Source organism: Corvus hawaiiensis, chromosome 12 (genome assembly GCF_020740725.1).
Source record: "Corvus hawaiiensis isolate bCorHaw1 chromosome 12, bCorHaw1.pri.cur, whole genome shotgun sequence".
NCBI lineage: Eukaryota > Metazoa > Chordata > Aves > Passeriformes > Corvidae > Corvus > Corvus hawaiiensis.
This window is the reverse complement of record NC_063224.1, coordinates 11,114,161-11,134,532: the sequence shown is the minus strand read 5'-3', so window position 1 is coordinate 11,134,532 and position 20,372 is coordinate 11,114,161. Positions and strand designations below refer to the sequence as shown.

Sequence of the window (20,372 nt, the reverse complement as noted above, 5' to 3'; positions counted from 1 at the left end):
TTAAAAAGAAAATTTTTTATTTGTTAAAGGTAGTTAAGAAAATTAATAGCAAAAGTCCATTTCACTTTTGTTTGTAGATATTTGTGGTGGTTAGAATATCAAAGATTTTGCCAGTGCTTTAAGCACCACTGTACCTTTTGTCTCTTGAAATAGATAAAAGACAACTGTCTAAAAAGTTCAGGAGGAACACTTGAGAGAAGATAGAAAAGACTGTAGAAACCCCTATTGGTAATTCTGGGAGCCATTTTTCATTGTGGTTTGTGTTTTCCTGGGAAATACCTTACCTCCAAGTAATAAATTTAGGGCCTTTATCCCCCACTCCTTTAAGGATTGGCTAAGAATTTCTTGCCTTTCTACCTTGTATTTGTTATGTTGCAATTGTCTGCAGAGACATGGGTATAGTCATTCTTCCCACAGTGCTTTGGCTCCTCAGCTCACTGATAATTAGTTCAGTAGTAGAATGAGAGTTAAGTATATGTGTGTTATTTCAGTGTTTGTACACAGACATATCCATCTGTCTGTTCTTTTGACAAAGCTGTGTAAGCACAGGGCTCTCAGTGCTCCTGGTGGAGCCCAGGTAATTCAGCTGTCAGAAGAAAGACCAGAGTGGACAGAGCAGGGGCAGGGACTGAGAACAGGATCTGAGAGGAAAGGGAGGAACTGGCAGTAGTTTGAAGCAGAGAGGAGAGGACCGTGCTGACTTTCTGTGCTGGAGGGATGTATTTTGAGAAAACAAGAGGCAAAAGCCCTGAATGTTGGTATAGTGGAGGGAGAGACAGATGTATAATGTGAACTTGCTCCCACAATTAAAAATTGAATGTGCAACATCCAGATGCCAAAATGTATCTGCTATCTGTAAATAACAGGGAAATCACTGAGAAGTTTTACCTGGTAAGGGGGTCCAACACAGAGAATAATACTCAGCATTCTATACTGAAGAGGCACGGTTTTGGTTTTCCAGACCTCACGGGTCAGTGCTTAGTCATGTAATACTGACACTGACTCCTTATGTGTTGTTTTTTACTGAGCCCCATGAGAGCACTGTGGTACTTCCAACGTGGGTGACCAAGGAATGAAACAGCTTTGGTTTGGCTCTAAAACCAAAATAGTAATCTGGGTGTAGTGTTCTGTATCTGAATAAAAGCTTTTAATGCCAGATGGACAATAGCCAATTTAACAAAGAGTGTTTTTTCTTTTCAGTTAATATATATCTAGTAGAAAAAGAAAGTAAATCTTTACAACAATCTTTTAAGACTTTAGTCTTTTAAATGTAGTTTTTAATATGCTTTGAGGCATGCAATCAATGAAGCCTCAACTATTTTTGTACAATTAGAATTTTAGATTAATTGTAAACTCTTAAATTAAAATTACAGGCTTCTTTCTGAGATTTATAAAGGATTAGGGACAGTTGGAAGCAATTCCAGGGTGGAGCTCTACAATGAAAGATTTGCTAAGGTTTTGTATAAAGGTGCAAATCAAAATGCAATAAGTCTAATTCTATGTTTGCTACATAAAACACACCACAATGAATGATCACTGAAGGGGAAGTGGAAGTGTTTAAGTTTGTTTTTTGGACACAATTCGTGTTGAAAGTGATTGTGATATATACATATTGCAATGTCCAGGGAAGATAATGTTCTGTGCAAGGCTGGGTTCTGTGCAATTTACCTTCACGTGTTTCTAAAGGAAATAGTTTTTTCATAAGTTCTTTTTTTATGTTTTGTAGCATTTTCCTCAAGCTTTTCAACTGCAGCTCTCTGCAAACCTCATGCAAACAGAAAATAAACCTCCCATCTAAACCATCTCAGTGCAAATTCAATCCTGTTTTTAACACTTGTCTGCTACTTCTTGTATAAATTATTTTTCTGATTTTTATTTTTAATTTTTTTCAAGTTTATCATGCTCTCTGCTGTCTTGGATATGTTAATAAATGCTTGTAAAATTCATAAAAAGACACTGTACAACTAGGATAACTTAAGTAATTTTTCTGATTTCTTATTTACTAGACTTCTTCAGTTTTAAAGCTTCAGACTTGCTGCAAGGCAAAATAGAAGTTTTAGACCATGTATTTTTTCCAGTAATAAAGGATACAGTGAAGTCTTACACACTGTATTCTGTTCCATACAATAGTCTCGTTATTATGGTCAGAAGAGTGTTTTCAAAAATTAGTAGGAATTTGGGATATCAGGCTTCAGGTTTGCAAATATTGATCTCTTAAAGAGAAATAGTTTTTATATGAAGCTTGATAATTTCTCGTCATGCTGGTTCCCTGAAAGAATAAATCTTACTAGAAATACAGACTCCTGGTTAACTGACATCTTTGTAGGTCTCTATTCCTGTTCTCTTCTAATTTTGTCTATGATGATTTTTTTCTTGCTGACTCATCAGGTCACCTAGTTTTGTATGATTTTTTAAATCTCTTTCTATGCCATACAAAACTGTATCCCAGGAGTGATTTTACACAAATTTTTGATAAATTTTCCTGAATGTCTTAAGGTTGAGAGAGCAGCCTGACTTCAAGAGCAAAATTGAATTGAATTCAACAATTCATTTGAATTGAAAGCATTTCATGAATGGCTTTCAACATAAATGTGAGTGTTGTTATTAGATCTAGTCTGAACTTTTCCAGAGGAATAAGTCTCCTTAAAAGTGCTGATTTTTCAGAGTTCAGGCATTCTTCAGTTACAATAATTTTGATGAAATTCTTGATGGCAACCAAATAGGTTCAGTCTCCAGGGTTGTTTGTTTGCCAGTTCATGAACTGGAGTCCATGTCAGTCCTCTGGCAGGCTACAAGGAAATCACAAAAAAGTTACTTTGGAGACAGTTCTTTGAACAGATTTGGGTGTCAGATAAAAAGGTGAAGTAATGTGTATGGGGGTTCTTTTCTTCCTTTTTTTAAAAAAAATCAGTATTTTTTAGTGATTTTTGGGAAAGAGATTGTAACTTCCAAGTAGTCTGTTGAGTGATCCTCAGCTTTGGAGGAATTAATGTATTTAGTTGAACTTTCCCCATAAGAGGTGGGAAAATGTCACTTCTACACTGTATAAATTTGGAGAAAACTAGTGTAAGTAGAAGTATTTCTGACTCTAGGATGGTGAATAGTTATTGTGCTCTGCAACACATTGGAGCTATGAATTCTCTAAGCATTAAAGCAAAAAAAGTACTGTACTTAATTCATATTCAACCAGATTAACTTTTATTAAGTATAATTTTTTCCCTGTACTTAAGGTTTTCTAATCTGTCCCTAGATGATCTCAATATGACACATCAGCACTGTGTTCTGGCTGGTTTATCACCTCGGTTCAGCTCAACTCACAGGGTGGCAGATGTAAGTACCAAAAGTGTTTCACTCGTAAAACCAATATCCTGGTGCCATATATGCAGCACCGTGGTGTTGTACCCAGAATTGTGGTTCATGTACACTTGGTTCTGTATTGGTAGTTGGCCTTACCTCCCAGGTAGGCTTATCAGATGTGAATTGAGAATGTGCTGCACCACAACTCGTGGATTGCTGATGAAATATAGTTGAGAAATACATATTTTCTGAACTGGCTATATATAAGTTTTTATTGTGTCTTTATAGTCTTCAAGAGGAACATTGGAATACATACTTGGACAATGTGAACTGGCACTCCAGAATTTACAGACTGATTCTGATTCAATGCCTTTGTCTTTGAAATCACTGGAAGCTGCAGTTGTGAAGCAAGTAGAAGAAATACATAACGAGGTGAGATGATCTGCACTGAAAATACTTCAGCCAGATCTGAGCAATGCAGTCTCCTCATGGAGTTAATGGCAATTAAGTGTGTTCAGCTGTGCTTTGTACCTGTTGGCAATGTGTCTTTTATGACTTTTTTACTTGGGTACAGTAATTGGGATTATCGTGTAAGTTTTCATTTTTCCTTCTTAAGATCCCTCTGCTGGTAAAGTAAGAGAAGTTTCACAAAATATTACACCAGAACTCGCTGTGGTGGACAGACAGACTACTCTAGCACTTCTCTAACAGAAAGGAAGAGAGAGAAGGGATTAAAGGGAAAGAGCAGGTAAAATTTTTTAGTTATTCCTTCCTGGTTTGTGTTGAACCAGGTTTTTGCATAATGCCACGGGTGGCACAATTGTGAGTGTGGGCTCTAAAGTATGTTCTGAAGAAAATACACTGGAAATAATTGTGAGGCACATACTTAAGCAGGTCATTTAGTTCTACAAAAGATGCAAGTGTGTTAATGCACTTTGACAGGATTCCACTGATGCTGGCAGTGCTTTTGTGCTTGGACCTGTGCTGTATTTCTACTAAGATAAATTAGAAGCTGTACATAGGTCATTTTCACTCAACTCAGAATGCATATAAAATGTTTAAATTGCTGTCTGCTGAGGAATATAATATTGTGTAGTGCTACTAAAACTTTGTAGAACACATTTTTATCTGTACTGTGTTTACACTGGGTAAAATGGAGCATAGTGTTGGCAAAAGATTTGCGCCCTTGACTTTTACCAAAACAGCTCCTAGGGCAATTTAAAGAAGTCTGATGCATGCAGGGGTTTACAAAACATTAATCAGGCTCAGTCCATAAAACTACACGCATATGTGGTTTGCACAGCAAGGGCCACAGGCACAGCTGGTGTAAATTTGCACGGGTCCTTTAACATCAAAGCCATGTGCTGTTTACATCAGGTGAGAGAGTAGCCCCTGGTGTTTGCAGTCACCTGAATAATTTTGCAATGTGACATACAGGGATGTTTCCTGTTACACATATGGGATATACTGTAACAGCAATCCTTGTTTAGCTTGTACATATTGTGCACTTAGTAGATACATTGGACCTATATTTAATTTGAAAAGAGACTACCCATCCACCTATTTTCTATTCTTTTTTATTATTTTTTATCCCAGGGTCAAGTCTTCACTTGCTGTTAGAGTGCTACTTAATTTTCATTTATTGCTGCACAAGTAGACAAAATTTCTAGAGGCTTATCTCTATGGTAAATGCCTGTTTCTTTTTCAAACATCACTGAGCTGAAAATATAAAGACCTGTGAAGCTAATGCAACTTTTCTTGAATATAAAAGCTTCCTACCTTCTTTCATGCTGCATGATAAATCTTTGTCTTTTCAGGCACTAATACAGGTTTTAGGTTCAAACTTTATCAGGCAGGTGGAAGAACAAGAGACTTTTGTTTCTTTAAAAAATCAAACTGCTTACTGATGAAAATGAGCCTTTAATTTGACTCTCTTAGTTTGTTAGCAACTTTTAATGCAAAATCAAAATAGCAGAAAAATCCAAATCTCCATAGGATTAATGGAGAACTGCCACCAAATTTCCCAGTTTTGCCTGGGTATTTCTGATATACAGCTTTCTGTGCTATTTATAAACCTCCTTGTGATTTTTTTCTCTTCCTCTGAACCAGAGATCATGAGCTTGAAATGAGATAGTATCTAGAGGTGATGATACTGTTGTATTTTATTTTAAAATATTGTCATAACTGAAGTTCTTCAGTTTAACTCTTATAACTAGATGCAGCCATTCTTCCTGGTTCTTTATCTTCCTGAAATGCTATGGGTTCATTCTTTTTACCCCCCTGCTGGTGCCTCCAAAGCAGTCATCAGAGAACATTAACTAGAACAGAACCATCACAGTACCAAGCTAAAATACAGTAGTTTAGCAGGTTCACAGTCTGTGCTGAAATTAACTGCTCTGCCAAATGAGGCCTGGATGAATTATCTGTGTCTGCTCGAGGGAAAAAGCCTAAGAGTGGGTCTGAAAGAATGAGGAATGATTCTGTGCCTTCACTTTTGTACTTCTGGGCAGGAAAATTGACTTGCTGTGCTGATAAAATGTGTTTGAACTGAGGATCTGAAGCATAGGTGGAGATTTCGGTTTTTTCCAATTTTGTGGTGGGCAGAGAAACCTCTAAAAGAGGATCTGGGGGATGTCCTTACTTGATGTTAGATTTCCCAGAGTTCATTTGTCAGGACCCTGTCTTGGATGTCCTGACAGAGGTATTCCTGTTGAAAAAGTAAGATGCTAACCTGAGGAGGATTTTTGCATCTCTAGCGGGCAGCCAGGTGGAAGTTTAATATTTCTTTAAACCTGGCTTTGTTGTCATGGTCTCCCCCACTAAAACAGCCTTCAAAGGAATATCTGAGTAATTGCAAGGTATGTGCTGTGTGTTAGATGTGTGAGTCACTTCGCTCTCAGTGTGTACTTTGTAGTTGTTAAGTAAAGATAACCTTAATTAAGGGTGTTCACTTGCAGCTTGTCTGAGTAGCTTGTGGGCTTGCAGTATGAACAAATACTTCAGTGGCAGGGGTGTAGCAGGGTGAGCAGATGTAGTTACCTGGCAGCTGTGGAGTACAATAGCCTGACAACTCACACAGTCACAATCAGATTGTTGTTTGGTCAGGAATAATTTGTCCTGAAAGAAATGATCTTGCACAATTCTCTGAATGGCAACCTCTTGCTCCTACTACTACTTTCCTCCTACTTAGCTTTCCAAAACATATACAGCTGCTGAGTATATCCCAGAGCTACACCCGGGGAAAACCATTGGCATCTAAATTCTTTTGAAAGGAACTAAATACTGCTGGACAGATCATGTAAATACTCATACATACAAAAATAAATCTGCAGAAAAGATCTTCACCACCCTGTTCTTCCCATTTCAAAGAAAATTTTTCTTGCTCTGACTAATGCAAAATCTGCTAATAGTTCATGTTGGTGTGAGGTACTTTCAAGGCTTCTGTATTTGCCAACACCAAACTAATGCCCAGATGTTCTCAGTGTAGTAAAACACTAGAGGAAGTCTTCTTAGAGTCATGGGATTGTGTTGAAAATATGGCAGGTTTCAAAGTAAGTACTCAATTTTGAAAGGTAGGGGTTTGTTCTCATCAGGGTATTTGCTCACCTGTGATAATCAGATCCTGATTACCATGATTAGAGACTGAATTGGTTGCCCTGCTGCTTGTGAGGTACAGTCACTTTTGCCTACAACAAACCCATTTTTATGGCAGCAGTAGATAAATTGAGCTTGGAGAGTGCACAGGGAGGTAGAAAGCCTGGGCTAACTGAGTTGAAGGGATGTGGTATTAGACACTGAGGTCACTGATGAGAAAGGGAGAGGGTGTAGGCAGCCAAGGGAAGGATGGTATGTTTTAGCACATTACAGTAAGCTGACAGCATGGTTGGTGGCTGACTAGTATGGCAGAGAGAAAATACAGATCACCTACATGTGTGGCATTTAATAACCAGTACTTTTAAATAATTGACTGAGGACCATTGCCTCACAAAATGTTAGATGCTACTGTTGGCCTTTTACTACCCAGTATTAACAATAACCTAAAATTGGCCTTTAATCATTGCTGAAAGGACAATTTGAAAATATGTTGAGATTAGACATATGAGGCCTGATTCTGAGCTTACTTGCACAGATGTAAGTCATAAGTGAAAATCAGAAGATGAAAATTATTCCTCAGATACTCAGTCTATATATTCTTATATGTAAATATGTTTAAGCTGTGTTCTCTTCAGTCATGTAAAATGTTTTCTAATGATAACTAAAGTTAGTTCTCATGTATGGGAGTCTCCAAATTAAAACTCTTTGACAAAATCCTTAGCAAGAGCTGTTAACCTGAGAGTTTTGTCAGAGAAGATGAATGTTCTGTAACTTCCGTGCCAATAAGGCTAGAAATGAGCTTTCTGTGTCTCTGCAGTATTTAGTGTTGAGGGTTTTTTTACCAATACAGCTTCTCCTGTGCATGGGAGGAGAGAAGCCAAGAGGAGTGAGTTCCTGCTACAGAAAAAGTTATTACAGAGAGAAATCATGTCACTCTTGCCTCATCAAGTTAATTTTCTTTCTCAGAATCAACAATTACCTGTTCAGAGGTCATAGTTCAGAGCAGTCACTTGTCAAGCAGATTGGTGGCCACCTTGGAGGCTAAAACATTGTTTTTCTCCCCAACCCCAATTTATTAACCCAGGTTAGAGCTAAAGAGAGATGCTGTGAGATGAATGCAGAGCAGAGTTTCATAGCTTTATTAGATGGCAGTCCACATCATTTAGCAGCCTCTTGTTGCAATTAGGTACACACTGACCTCTGACGAGACCAGCTAATCCTGCAGAAAATGAATTAGTTTGTTGCTGTACTTTGTCTTAGACCTAAAAAGCAGCTCTTGTATGGCAAATTATATATATATTGTGTATAGGATCAAGATACATTTAAATTTTGGCTAATATGCCAGATTGCAGTTAGAGTGAAATTACATACATTATTGTAGCAAATCAATATGACTAGTTAAAAATCAGATTGACTGAAATAGACCTATGATGAGACATATTTTAACATTGATTTTAATAAAAACGTTTTTTTTTCATTGATTAATGGCCTCATGATTAATTTCATGGAGCCTGTTTTCCAAATATCACGTGGTAGAGGCCAAAAAAACACAAAAAGAAGTGGAGAGAGAGAGAAAAGAAAAGTTCTTAAAATTCTAACTGAATAATGATACACTCAGCTTTCCCAAAGCTGCACATACTGATTTTTTTACCTTTTTTTACCAAACCATAACTGGATCCTTCATACCTTGTTAATATTATAGAGGAAGCAAAGTTTCCTTCAGCTTTTTTTTTTTTTTAGGAAGGATGTCATCAAACTTCTGTGCTAAAAAGTCGCCAGCTAGCAGTCAGGGTTTTTTAGAAACACTTTAAGATCTGTGTCTGCCAACTAATCATGTTGTATTTTACTAACATATGTGCTTTAATATTCTTTTTATACACTGAAAATGTAAGTATTTTTTATTGTAATCTTTAACATATTGACCAAACCTTTAGTTAATGTTAACTGGACCACTTTCAGATTTCTGTAGCTGTTCAGTTTTCTCTTGTAGGAAAGGAAGCATTAGGTGACAGCTTTGGGCAGTTTTCTTTATTCTTTCCCCTTGGTTGTCTTTGTTTGCATCATCAGAGTTGAGCAGGGATAAACAAATCATCTTTGTGGTACAAATAATGATTAAAGCAGCTTTGAACTCAGTGTGAAACGTAACTACCACAACAAAGATAAGTATGGAATTCTAAAGACCAGAACTATGGATTACTCTTAAAGAAAAGCAGCATCTCTGGTAACTGGGTTGTCTGGTGAAGGATGAGACGCTGTGATTCCTTGTAGTGCCACCCTCTCATTCCACAGCAACTGGGCTTCATTCTAGCAGTGTTATTACTGCAAGTTTTTTTCAATCTTTTATGACTGAAACAATTTGAAACCCACAGTGTTAATCACGATAAGGCAGAGTTGGTGCATATTTGGCTGAATTGTGAGTAAACTGGAATTTTTAATGTTTGTTGTGCATGTACAACATGTGAAAAACAGAGGAAAAAAAGAGAGTTGAGTTTTGCACCTCTCTGGGTTTGAAGAGAGTAGCTCAGGTCACAAATTGATGTGGAATAGAAATAAACAGCTGGGTGTAAGGGTGTGTTTAGAAATGACTACTTTGGTGACTGCTCCTTTTCTGTGGGGCTGTTCAGGTATAGCTGGATTCTTGCATTACCCCATTCCTGCCCCAGATAATGACCATGGATGTTTATGGTGCAGTATGTTTTTATCTTGCAGGTCGAATTTGAGTGGCTTAGACAGTTTTGGTTCCAAGGCAAGAGGTATTTGAAGTGCACTGATTGGTGGCTTAAGCCTATGGCTAAATTGGAAGAATTTTGGAGAAAAATGGAGATTATGGTAAGTACTAGTTCTAAAGTCTAAAGCCTCTAGGGCTTAATTCTGAGAGCACTCACAATTATGTTTTTAATTGTACTGAAGTAATGGGTTTTAGACTTTATTCAGAACATATGAGAAGCAGAATCAATGTCAGCCTTTCACTGTCTCCTCTTACTTTTATCCCCCAGTAGCTAGAAAAAATGTGAGCAAAATCAGATCCAAACCCCCAGGATTTTAGTTAGCTCTTGACTTTGCTTGTTTTTAAAGTTTGAAAGCCTCGTAAAAGCCTCATATGAGCCTTTTAGAGCCTCATAAGATGACAGCTATATATTACACCACACGAATGCTGTGCACTGTCAACTTTTTTGTACAACACCCAGATAGACAACAGTGCTAATGACAACAGTGGTGCATGTGTCTGAGGAAAGTTGAGCACAAAATTGGTGATCTGGAAGTACAACTGTCTGTGGTCCACCTGCACAGTTAGACCATAGCCAGAACCTGCACGAGGGGATTATTTCAAGAATAAATGTAATAATGTTTTCTGGGTACTTCAAAGTACATCATGCATTCCTTGAAAATGGATTCAGTGCCAAACACTGTCATCCTGTTGCTGCTGCTGTCCATGTAGAGCCTGAGGTGAGAGACTGTGCTGTCAAAGTTTTCAAAGCGGTTGTCAGCATGCCTGTTTCTGGATTTGCACTCAGAAGGGGCTGGCAAACCCATGGTGCTCCTCTCCATCCCTCTGCATCAGAAGCTGCTTCTCGGTCACTTCTGCTGGTCACAGCATGAAGCCTTGTTTGCCTGTACTGGCTTGGAAGAGTTTGTATTGTAGCTGAGGGTGCTGAGTGTGATTTGTATCAGGGGTGTGTTTGAGGCTCTGGAGACGTGGTGCAACAAGAACGTGTTCTTGAGTCTCGCTGGAAGTGTTGTGACTCAGCTGCTCAAATGTATTGTGAGCTTCTCCAGCAATGTCTGGTTTCAGACTTGGAAAACACGCCTGGAAAAATGCAACTTCCAGTTGGGGAACCAGTTGCCACAAGAAATCAGTGAACATTGAATTTTCCTACAAAAGGAGAAAAAATAAAACTTGCTTATGTGGGTTTTTTTTTTCTCATTTTTATGTTCTTCTGTGCTCATATTTTTGAACGACCCTTATAATTTAAAAAAAATCTTTCGGTTTGTTTTTCTTTCAAATGACAACTTACTCTCTTGTAATACAGGCTTAGATGAGGTAGAGACAAGAACGGTTGATATTTTATATCCATTGTGTGTTGAAAACATGGAAAAACAGCAAACTCTGGAACTCTCAAGGGTTAGGTTTTCTGCAATTGGTGTGACATTGCCATGTGTCTCTAATTAGAAACATGGTGGCGTCAGTGTATCTCCTTTCAACAGGCCTCAGGATGATATTTATCAGCAAACCGATGCTTGGGCCAAGACAGAAGCTGCTTCTAATTTAAATTTTAAGAATTGCTTTAATGTTTTATGACTTATAACATATTAATCACAATTAATTTCAGCTATTGGAGGAGACAGAAGAGAATGTTAATTGAGAATGTCTGTTTTGTTGAGTCTCTCAGTAAATTTGATGCTCGCGGTGTTCGGGCCCCGGCGCTGGGTGTATTTTTGGGGCCGTAACCCGCGTTTTGCGCTGCGCCGTTTCGCAGGGCGCCATTAGGGGGCAATGTTGAGCCGCAGGTCCCAGGCGCGGCCTCAGTAAAAACCCCTCGAAATGCGGCATTAACATCCAGAATTATCCCTGTTGCTCCAAGTTAGCCGTAATCTCTAAGATTCCATAACACAGGAAATCAATTGCGGGTTAACAAATTCAACAGCAATTTAACATAAAAAGTGCAGTGTTTTGGTGCATGCTTAGCTTCCACAGCTAAGTTAAATCACAAGGGTGTTTTTGAAGGTACCCAGTAGTCTACAGTGGATGGTTTCTTTTCCTCCAAATTTATAATTTTAGCTGGATGATTCTTAGGGAAAAAAAAAAAAAAAGAGAGAATAATGTAAAATGCTAAAAGTAAAAATGTCTTAGAATTGTTGGTCTTGTTTTGGAAGAATTTTGCTATTTAAAAGGAATTATTTCTTAAAATATTTAAGCAATGTATTTTTCCTTTGTGTGTGAGCTGAACAATTGTTGACGTAGTTTTTTTATATGTCTGTCTAGAGTGATACAAAAGTCAGTCTTGGTGTCAGTCTGTGCCTTTTTTAAATTTTTCCCCTTGTTTAGTAAAGCAGCTATAAAGAAGAAAAGAAAGTTTCCAAAATTATCTCTGATTCTGCTAATTGTAATTACTCTTCTGTCACAGCAGAGTATGATATTGCAGGAAGTTCAGCCCAGTGTCTTCAAACCTGTGGGCTTTATTTAATATTTTTGTACATTATAGCAAGCACACAATTTTATCATAATGTTTATTCCTGGCATTTCTTTCCCTGAGGGTAGTTTTACTTGGAGCTCACTCTTGTGATGTAAATGTTAAACCTTTCATTTGAATGACATTCTGATAAAACATCACATTTCCCACAATATTACCTCATGAATTTATGAGCCATTAAATCCAAAGCAGTTTAACCAATCTTCCTTTTTTTTTCCCTCCCTTGAAAATATGAAGGCTATTCATATGTTGGAGGGGTTTTTTTTTTAAAAGTCATCCAAGATTAACACATTATCGCCTGCAACATCAGGATAAATGCTTGCAGAATTCAAAGGGAGAGTTACCATTTGAAAAAAGACCGTACAAGCTTTGCTTTCTGGGTAAAGAGAAGTCTGAAAAGCTGAAATCTCATGTGATGTGAGCAAGTCTTGCTGTAGCTGTTCTGAGATTCAGTGGAGAGACAGTTTGTCTCTCAGGGTCTGATATCATGCAAACCTTGCAATCTGACATTTATTTTAGGTATGAAAATCCGTAACCACCACACCAAATCTGTAAGAACTGCAGAAGTCCGACAGCCTTTTTTTGGGTATTTTGTTTTAGGTTGATTCCCATTAGGAAAGTAAAATGTAAATCAATGAAATTATTTTTGTTTGTGGAATGAAAAGTAAACATATGTGGCTACACTTGCACGTTGAATTTTTGAAGGTTTTTTTAAACATATCTAGTGTTCCTTAACAAAAAAAAAAAAGGCCCTTACAGTGCTATATGGTGTGAATTGTATTTCCTGCTTTGACAGTCCATTTAGCAATGTAGCAATGTATTTATATGGCAGTTGGCCTTAATAACCTTTATTGACTTTAGTGGGTAAGAGCCAAGACTGGTATTATTAAAATGTATCAATTTCATTGCAGTATAAAATCACAACATATATAATTATGTTAGGTAGGCTAGGCTCCATTTAATCCCACTTATTTATGCAGGAATTTGGCAAGACAAAAGAAAGTGTGGAACTGAAATGTAGAGAAAAGTCTGAGTGGCTTGGAGTTGCATTTAACAGCACAACTGTCTGCCTACAGTGAAGGGACTGCTTGAAGGAATGGAACATAGATCTTGAGGAAGTAATTTCTTAATGGGATAACTAAAACACAAGTAATTTGTTTCAGTTATTGGCATCTTAAAATAGAGCTGATGATAATGAAATGCAGCACACCTTTTAATTTGTAGTAGTGCAAAAGCAGAAGCGTGCACACTCGGTGTAAGTAGAATGATCAAAGTGGCATTTCATGCAGACTGGTATCTTTCTGCACAACTTTCATCTTGATTTGTAAAACTTTTTAAAAACTATCTCTAGTCTTGTTATTACTGTTACTCTCAATAACAAGCTTTTAATCAGTTTATACAACTGAATTGAAATCAGAGCAAGGCTATTTTCTTGTAAAATTATTTTTCTTTCCTTTTTGAGGTCTATTTCATTATTTGCTCCTATTGCTATATATGAAGTATGTCATAGTTCCAGCTATAAGCCACTACTGTCAGGGGCTTACAGCCTGACAGTTAGAATTGAGTCTATGCTGAAACTTGAGCTACAAAATCTCAGCCCAGAGCCTTTTTTTTTTCCAAATTAAAGCAAGGGTTTAAATATGTATTTAAATCAGAGCATTTCAGTTCCCAGATAACCATGAAAAGCTCTAAGAAAAAATATGCTTTTACAAGGAATTCTCGTAGCTTTTGTAGACTTTGGCACTTTAAACAACTAACCAATTATTTTTAAAAAAATAGATAATGGGATCACAAACAGGCTGGTTGGTTGTTTAGCTTCTTTCAGAAATTGCATAGCAACTTAACTGACATTTGAATTGGTTTGACCTTGTCAGCCAAAATTCCAGGAACTCTGAGGTATTATTTTAATTTCTCTTCTGGTTTTCCCGTTGTGCTCAGATATTGCAGTGTCACACTTTATTGGAGGGCCATGTGGCGATGGGTGATCGGATTTGCCTAATGAGCTGTGAAATGTAGGTACAACATGGCAGCTCGAAGACCCAAATTTTGCCTGTATTTCTTGTCTTTTGGGGCTTTCCTTATCTGTTTAGGCCAGAGCCTTTAAATAAATGTAGTTTTGGCAGGTTATATTTTATGTACACTGGGAGTCAGATGTTTCTGGAAATGTATCTTTTATCTTAAACAACAACAACAAAACCTGATCCTGGAGACTTATTTTTCTTTTTTTTTTTTTTTTTTTCCTTCTTTTTCTGGCAATAATTTCTTTGACCTCAGTATTTTTAGCTGTCAGAAATGGGAGAAAGGATTTAGCATTGTCTGTAGTAGAATCACAATGAATCTGTAAAAAGAAAAAAATAAGTAAAGTTGTATTGCACATCTTTGAGGAAAAAAATTATTTACAATTCTGAGGGAATTCAGACTTAAGCTTCCAAAACAACATGTGTGCTGAAAGCACAAAAGACTGTGTTTATGATTCTCTTTGAAGTGTTTCTGCAACAGGATAAGGAAAATTTTAGAAACTGTCTGATAGTGTTCAGGGTAAATACTTAAACCCCTTTAGAGAATTTCACACACAGATACTGTGCAGCAGAAAAAAGGATACTTATGTTTCCTAAAGCTGCTACAGCCTACAGCTTTGTACTTAAAGACAGAGGTGTTGAATAGAATTCTTCTGAGGATACATCCAGTGACAATATCTACAGGAACATCAGAGTAAACCAGTGGATAGCACTTTCTATTTTTAACCCTTACGTGAGCTGGTTGAGATCTGAGCTGCGTTGATGTGAACCACTATAACATTTCTGTTATAAACTGGAATTGTTCAAGGGGCAGCCTTCCCACTCCGACAGCATTCTGGGAAAATCACTCTGACAACATTGAGGCGATAATGTGCACTGGCATAAGCCAGCAGAAGTTTAGGACAATTTACGTCCTGTGGGGCAGTGAGGTGCATTTCTGATGGCCCACGTGGGAGAACCATGGATGGGTTGTGTAGCTGTGCCCATGGTGTGGTCCTGCCTCTGCCTTCCCCTCCAGGTGGATTTGCACCTGAGTTACAAATTTGACATTTGTAGGTGTTCTTGTGCATACAGCTGATCTTGGTGAGCTGCAGTTTTGGATAACTAGAATTCTATTGTCTTGTACTTAATTCTTACTGTAACAGAGCTTCTTTTGTGATCTTCACTCTATTTTTATACTCCTGGATGTATACAGTTGTGTGTACTAAATACCTGCACTTGTGTGTAAAATGTGAAGAGCTCTGTGTTAGTATTTAAGGCATAAATGCACATACCACAATCAGCAGAAATCAAAATTGTGCAGATAGGTTATTCCCAGTCTTGTGTTTGAATTGTGTAAATTGGTCTCTATGTCTGAGCTGAGACTGTGGCTTAAACAGGTTTCTTTCTCCTCCACCACATGTTATAAGTTTTCCCATAGTGGATAGAGCACCAGAGCTGATGCACAGTGTGACTGTATGTGTGTGTACACGCTCTACACACAAATCCATACACACCCATACTGGGGATTTGAACTGTGAAGATCTAATTAACTTCTTTATGTGACTTCTGAATCATATAAACTTAAATTTAGAGAAAAGGCGTTTATAGGGAATGAGCACTGGGGTCAACTGCTTGCAGTTCTTTGCAGCAGGAAAAACATAGGAAAAGAGTTTAGAGAGCATTAGAATGCATTTGGCGGTACTGCAAGTTGCCCTGGGTCTGACAGGGAGGGAAAACCTCAGATCATGGTTCCTGCTGCATCCTTGTGAATCCACTGTCAATCCTGGAAGGATATTTTAGAACCTAGTCTTGCCACCCTTTTATTGTTGATGGGAACTATGTTGTTGGAAGCTATGCTGATTTCAGTGAAAGCAGAGTCAGTGTGGTGGGGCTGGTGTAGATTGTATAAAACTGTGTGCTGTTTCCACCATTGTCCCCCCAGAACCTTGGATGGACATACAGTAGAATAACAAAAGATCTTTGTATCAATAGTATGTTTATTGAGCCTTATTATTTATTGGGGAAATAATGATGCTGTAGTATTGAGCTATTGTTTTACCAGTCTCATTATTCTTTGCAAAGCCTTTCACAAGAGCATGGAGTGCCAGGACAAGGGGGAATGGTTTTAAACTGACAGAGGGCAGGTTTTGTTTGGATATTAGGAAGAAATTGTTTACTGTGAGGCTGTCAAGGCCCTGGCACAGGTTGTCCAGAGAAGCTGTGGCTGCCCCATCCCTGGAAGCGTTCAGGGCCAATTTGGACAGGGCTTGGAGCAACCTGGGATAGTGGAAGGTGTCCCTGCCCATGGGGGATGGAACTAAATTGTCTTTAAGGTACCTTCCAAGCCAGAAGATTCTATGATATGCTTTAATGTTCTCAGAAATCTATTTCTTAGTAGAAAAACTGCATAAAAGACCACATTTGAACACTGAGAATAGTGTTTCTTGAAAATAAATTAATCTGTGTTTTTAGAATTTATGTTATGTGGTATGTAAAAATTGATTAATGATTACCAATATTTAAAATTATATCTAGTTCTCATTTATTCAATCCTAGAAGTGATCAGATACAGAGCATATGGATTTGTATTTGTGTATATATGTTTATGGACATGCTACACAGAAAAAAAAAAGGATTTGGCTTGGTGTTAGAACTGTGAATTACAGTGGTTTGGCAGGAATAATTTGTACTGTGATTGTTATAAACTAGGATAAGTTGTGATTTTGAAGGAAAGTGAAAGCAAATGGCAGTATGACTAAAATGTCACCATCTACATTGCTGTATGTTTTTTAATACAGCTAGTGTTGCTAAATGTGGTTTTATTGCTATTGTATTTTAGTGGCTCTGTAACCACTATAAAATAGAATACAGCTGCTTTACTTTCCAAATGGCTTTGGTAGGCAAGGGAGGTTGACATCTTCTGAAAAGCTGCTGTTGCTGCATCGATACCTTTTCTTTCCTATCTGATCATCAGTCCTTCTAATTCCTAACAAGATCATGGCTGAATAGTATTTTTGTAATGTGTTCTTTAACAGTTACTTCATCTTTGCTCAAAATTGCAGCTTTCATTTTATACATTATGAAATGAAACTTGGCTTCAGAAGTTGCTATGGAGAGCATTATGCCCTGATGAATTAGGTGCTAATTCTTTTACTGACCCTCTGTTTAACTTGTGCAAGTAACTTAGGTGTGGTTTTCAAAATCAGTCTGGCAATCAAAACATTGAGGTCTTACTTTGGTTTTAGATTGCAGACAATTTCTGATCTGAAATTCCTCCTCAGTTAGATGAGGCTATGTTTTTTTCTGTATCTGACAATTACTTTTGGCTATGTCCTAGGGAGAGAACATCCTGCATTTGAAGGAAACCAACAAATTTCTGCCTCCCCATATTATGATTGCAAAGTGTAGATGGGGCCACATAGGAGCTTTTTTTTTTTTTTTTTTTTTCAGATGGGCAAATTCTGTCTAAGAAGAGTTTACTGTGTTTTGGCTGACCCTGATTGTCTCCAGGCAGTTCCCAGGTCTAGTTCTCAGGAGCTTTTGTGTGAATCTTTTTTGCACTTTCTGTTTGTCACTACTCATGCTTCTGCTTAATGATCCTGAAGCTGCAGATATAATAATGTTTACTATTCTGCAGTAGGTAGATAATTACTGTTTTTTCTCAAATGTTACAAGTGAACATCAGATTTTGGCAGTTTTCCTTGGACTGCTAGTCAGTCTGAAATCTATATACTTTTCACAACAGAGGCACTAATATAAAGTGTAGCAAATCTTTTAAATTATTCCAGTAAAATAATGTGATTGTTTATCACAATCAGACTAGTTTTCATAGGACTCATTTTGAATTTCTGTAATAGAGTAGAACCATTAACGGGATGGTGAGAAGAGGACAGATTGTTGCTGGGGGACAGGAATGCCATCAGTGGAGCTGTGCTCAAGATGAAGCCAGCTCGTGCTTAGCATGCAGTGATCCACAAAGTGCACTGTTAATAGCTGGGAATAGTGCATCAGTTCATGTTGTCTAGCTGCCTAGGGATCAATGTCATTGTGTAATAAACTGCAGTGATTATTTTTATGTGTCTGTGTATATATGTATGCATATATACACTGCTAATAATTACATTTTAGCTCAATCTTCAAGCTGTGTCCTACATGCTAATGGATTAGAGCTTCACCAGCTATCTAGAAAGTCAATTGTTTTGTGATGTTGTGGTGGGACTCAGCTTGGATAACTGAATTATAAGACTTTTTTTGTAATTCAGACACATGGCAGAGTAAATTAACTCGTGATCCTTTTGGTCTCCTTCTGTCCAATGTCATGCTTCCATTTCATGAAATAGAAATCATGTGCTGAAATCATTTGCGGTAGTAGGACCACAAAATTCACTCTTTTGCTCAAAAGTAACGATTGGGTTTGTTGCTGATGGATGATAGAAATTATTTTAAGATTAGTCTGTACAAAGCAGTTTATGCTGATGCTGTGTAGTCCCACACAGAGGTGGTACTTTTCAGACTTCCATGAGGTTATAGAAAATCTGAAAGTCAGCAGAGCCTTACATTTCTTCATGTCTTCACTTATGGGCAAGAGGAAAGAGCAACATGGTGTTGCATGTCCAATGGTAATACATCTATCCCCAGGAAGCAGAAGTGAGGCAAGAAGAAATTAGCTCTGTATTGCTTTTATGTAGATGCTCAAGGCAAAGACCAATCCAAGTCCTGACTAGGTCCTAGTCCAAAAATGTTATGATGCTTTTAAAAGGATTTAAAATAAAGAGAATTAAGATTATTGATATTTCTCACTTTTAAAAGTCTTCTCCTGTAGGTGTTATCTTCATTAATGCAACTTTACAGGGACTGGCATTGTCTCTCAGAGGAAAGACAGCAGAGAAAGGAGAGGTTGCCATGCAGTCAAGGCATGTACTTGTACAGTCAAGGCTCTTCAAAACATTTTTCCATTACTGATCTTTTGTTGGTTTTCATGTAGGACATACTTGATACACATGTTTATAAAATATTTATACATTCATGGGTCAATTCCACTGGTGGTTGTTATGCTAAAGGAATTGTGGATTTGCAATAATTAGGAATCTATTGGGGAGAAGAAAAGATGGGTAAGACAACAGATGAACCAGTCTGAAAACTCTCAGAATTTGCTGAAATGTTGAACAAAACAAAAAAAGTCTCACTGGTTTCTTTAAGAAATCCTACTGTTAAAAAACTTGATAACAGGGCTGTTTTCTCAAGTTTTTTCTTTGCTTTTCATCTTCTACATTTCCTTCTTAAATGTAAAATACTGTAATTGAATCACAGCATTAGCTGGCTTTTCCCAACATAACAGCAGATTTAGGCTCTTTGCTGCTAGTTTCAAAAGTAATATGTACGGAGAGAGAGCGCGAAGACAAAAATTGAGCACATAGATGTATAATCCCCAAGGAATAAACTGACTTCTACTAGACAAGCTGAAAGCTGATTAAAATATTTTTCATCCTTTGGGTATGCAACAGCTTTTGATGATGGAGAGTGTATTAATATTCAGCTTAGCTGCTTGTCGACACTTCAGACAGGTCTCAGGAAAGACTCTGATACTGACCAGGTTTTCTCACTCTGCCAGAAATCTTTATGAGACACAGAGCAGCAGCCTTGTACCAGGAAAAGCCAAGATAAGAATACTGCTATGTCTTCATTTTAGAAATTTCCTTTATAGATTTTAAAAGGATTGAAAATTTTAAAGAATTCTTTTAATGATATAAATGCATTTAAATACAACAAAGGAGAAAGATTATTCTTAATTATTTTAAAATAAAGCTGTTGTAATCTACTCGATTTTCAATTCATTTGTCTGAGTTGTTTGTAAACTTACAAAGATTCTAGTAATAATATCAGTGATCAAGATTTTTGGAAAATAGGATGGAGAGGCTTTTCAAGTGGGAAGTGGTTATGGTGAAGATGGCAGAAGATAAGGGTGTAGCTGTGAGTCTCTTTCAAAGCTAAATACTGTGGGTAGTGATGTCTGATTTTTTGTGTTCCCATCCCTTTAAAAATGTAGTGTTTTGATAGAAATCCATTAATTGATACCTCTGTGCAGCAGTAATACTACATTTAATATGTTACTGGTTTGAGTACAGAATCAAATAAGGGAGGAATAGTCTTTGTTTAAGAAAAAGTAATTATGTCTAAATGCAGTAAACTATTTGAAGTATGTTGGAAAGCATTTGCTTTTCATTCAACAATAATAATAATAATGATAATAATATCAGTGATCAAGATTTTTGGAGAGTGTGCTCCTTCT

The 20,372-nt window shown here is 37.3% G+C and overlaps 1 protein-coding gene across 6 annotated transcripts in view; it reads left to right on the top strand.

Moving 5' to 3' along the window:
• The window catches only part of FTO (FTO alpha-ketoglutarate dependent dioxygenase), a 231,319-nt gene that overhangs the window by 58,935 nt on the left and 152,012 nt on the right, over nucleotides 1-20,372 (top strand). For 5 of the 6 annotated variants that reach the window (XM_048316432.1, XM_048316433.1, XM_048316435.1 and 2 more), the window contains exons 5-7: nucleotides 3,251-3,330; nucleotides 3,586-3,729; nucleotides 9,601-9,720. In XM_048316432.1, coding sequence (XP_048172389.1) covers nucleotides 3,251-3,330; nucleotides 3,586-3,729; nucleotides 9,601-9,720 — 344 coding nt within the window. The remainder of the gene's footprint in view (nucleotides 1-3,250; nucleotides 3,331-3,585; nucleotides 3,730-9,600; nucleotides 9,721-20,372) is intronic. The other variant, XM_048316434.1, reaches the window with a different exon arrangement.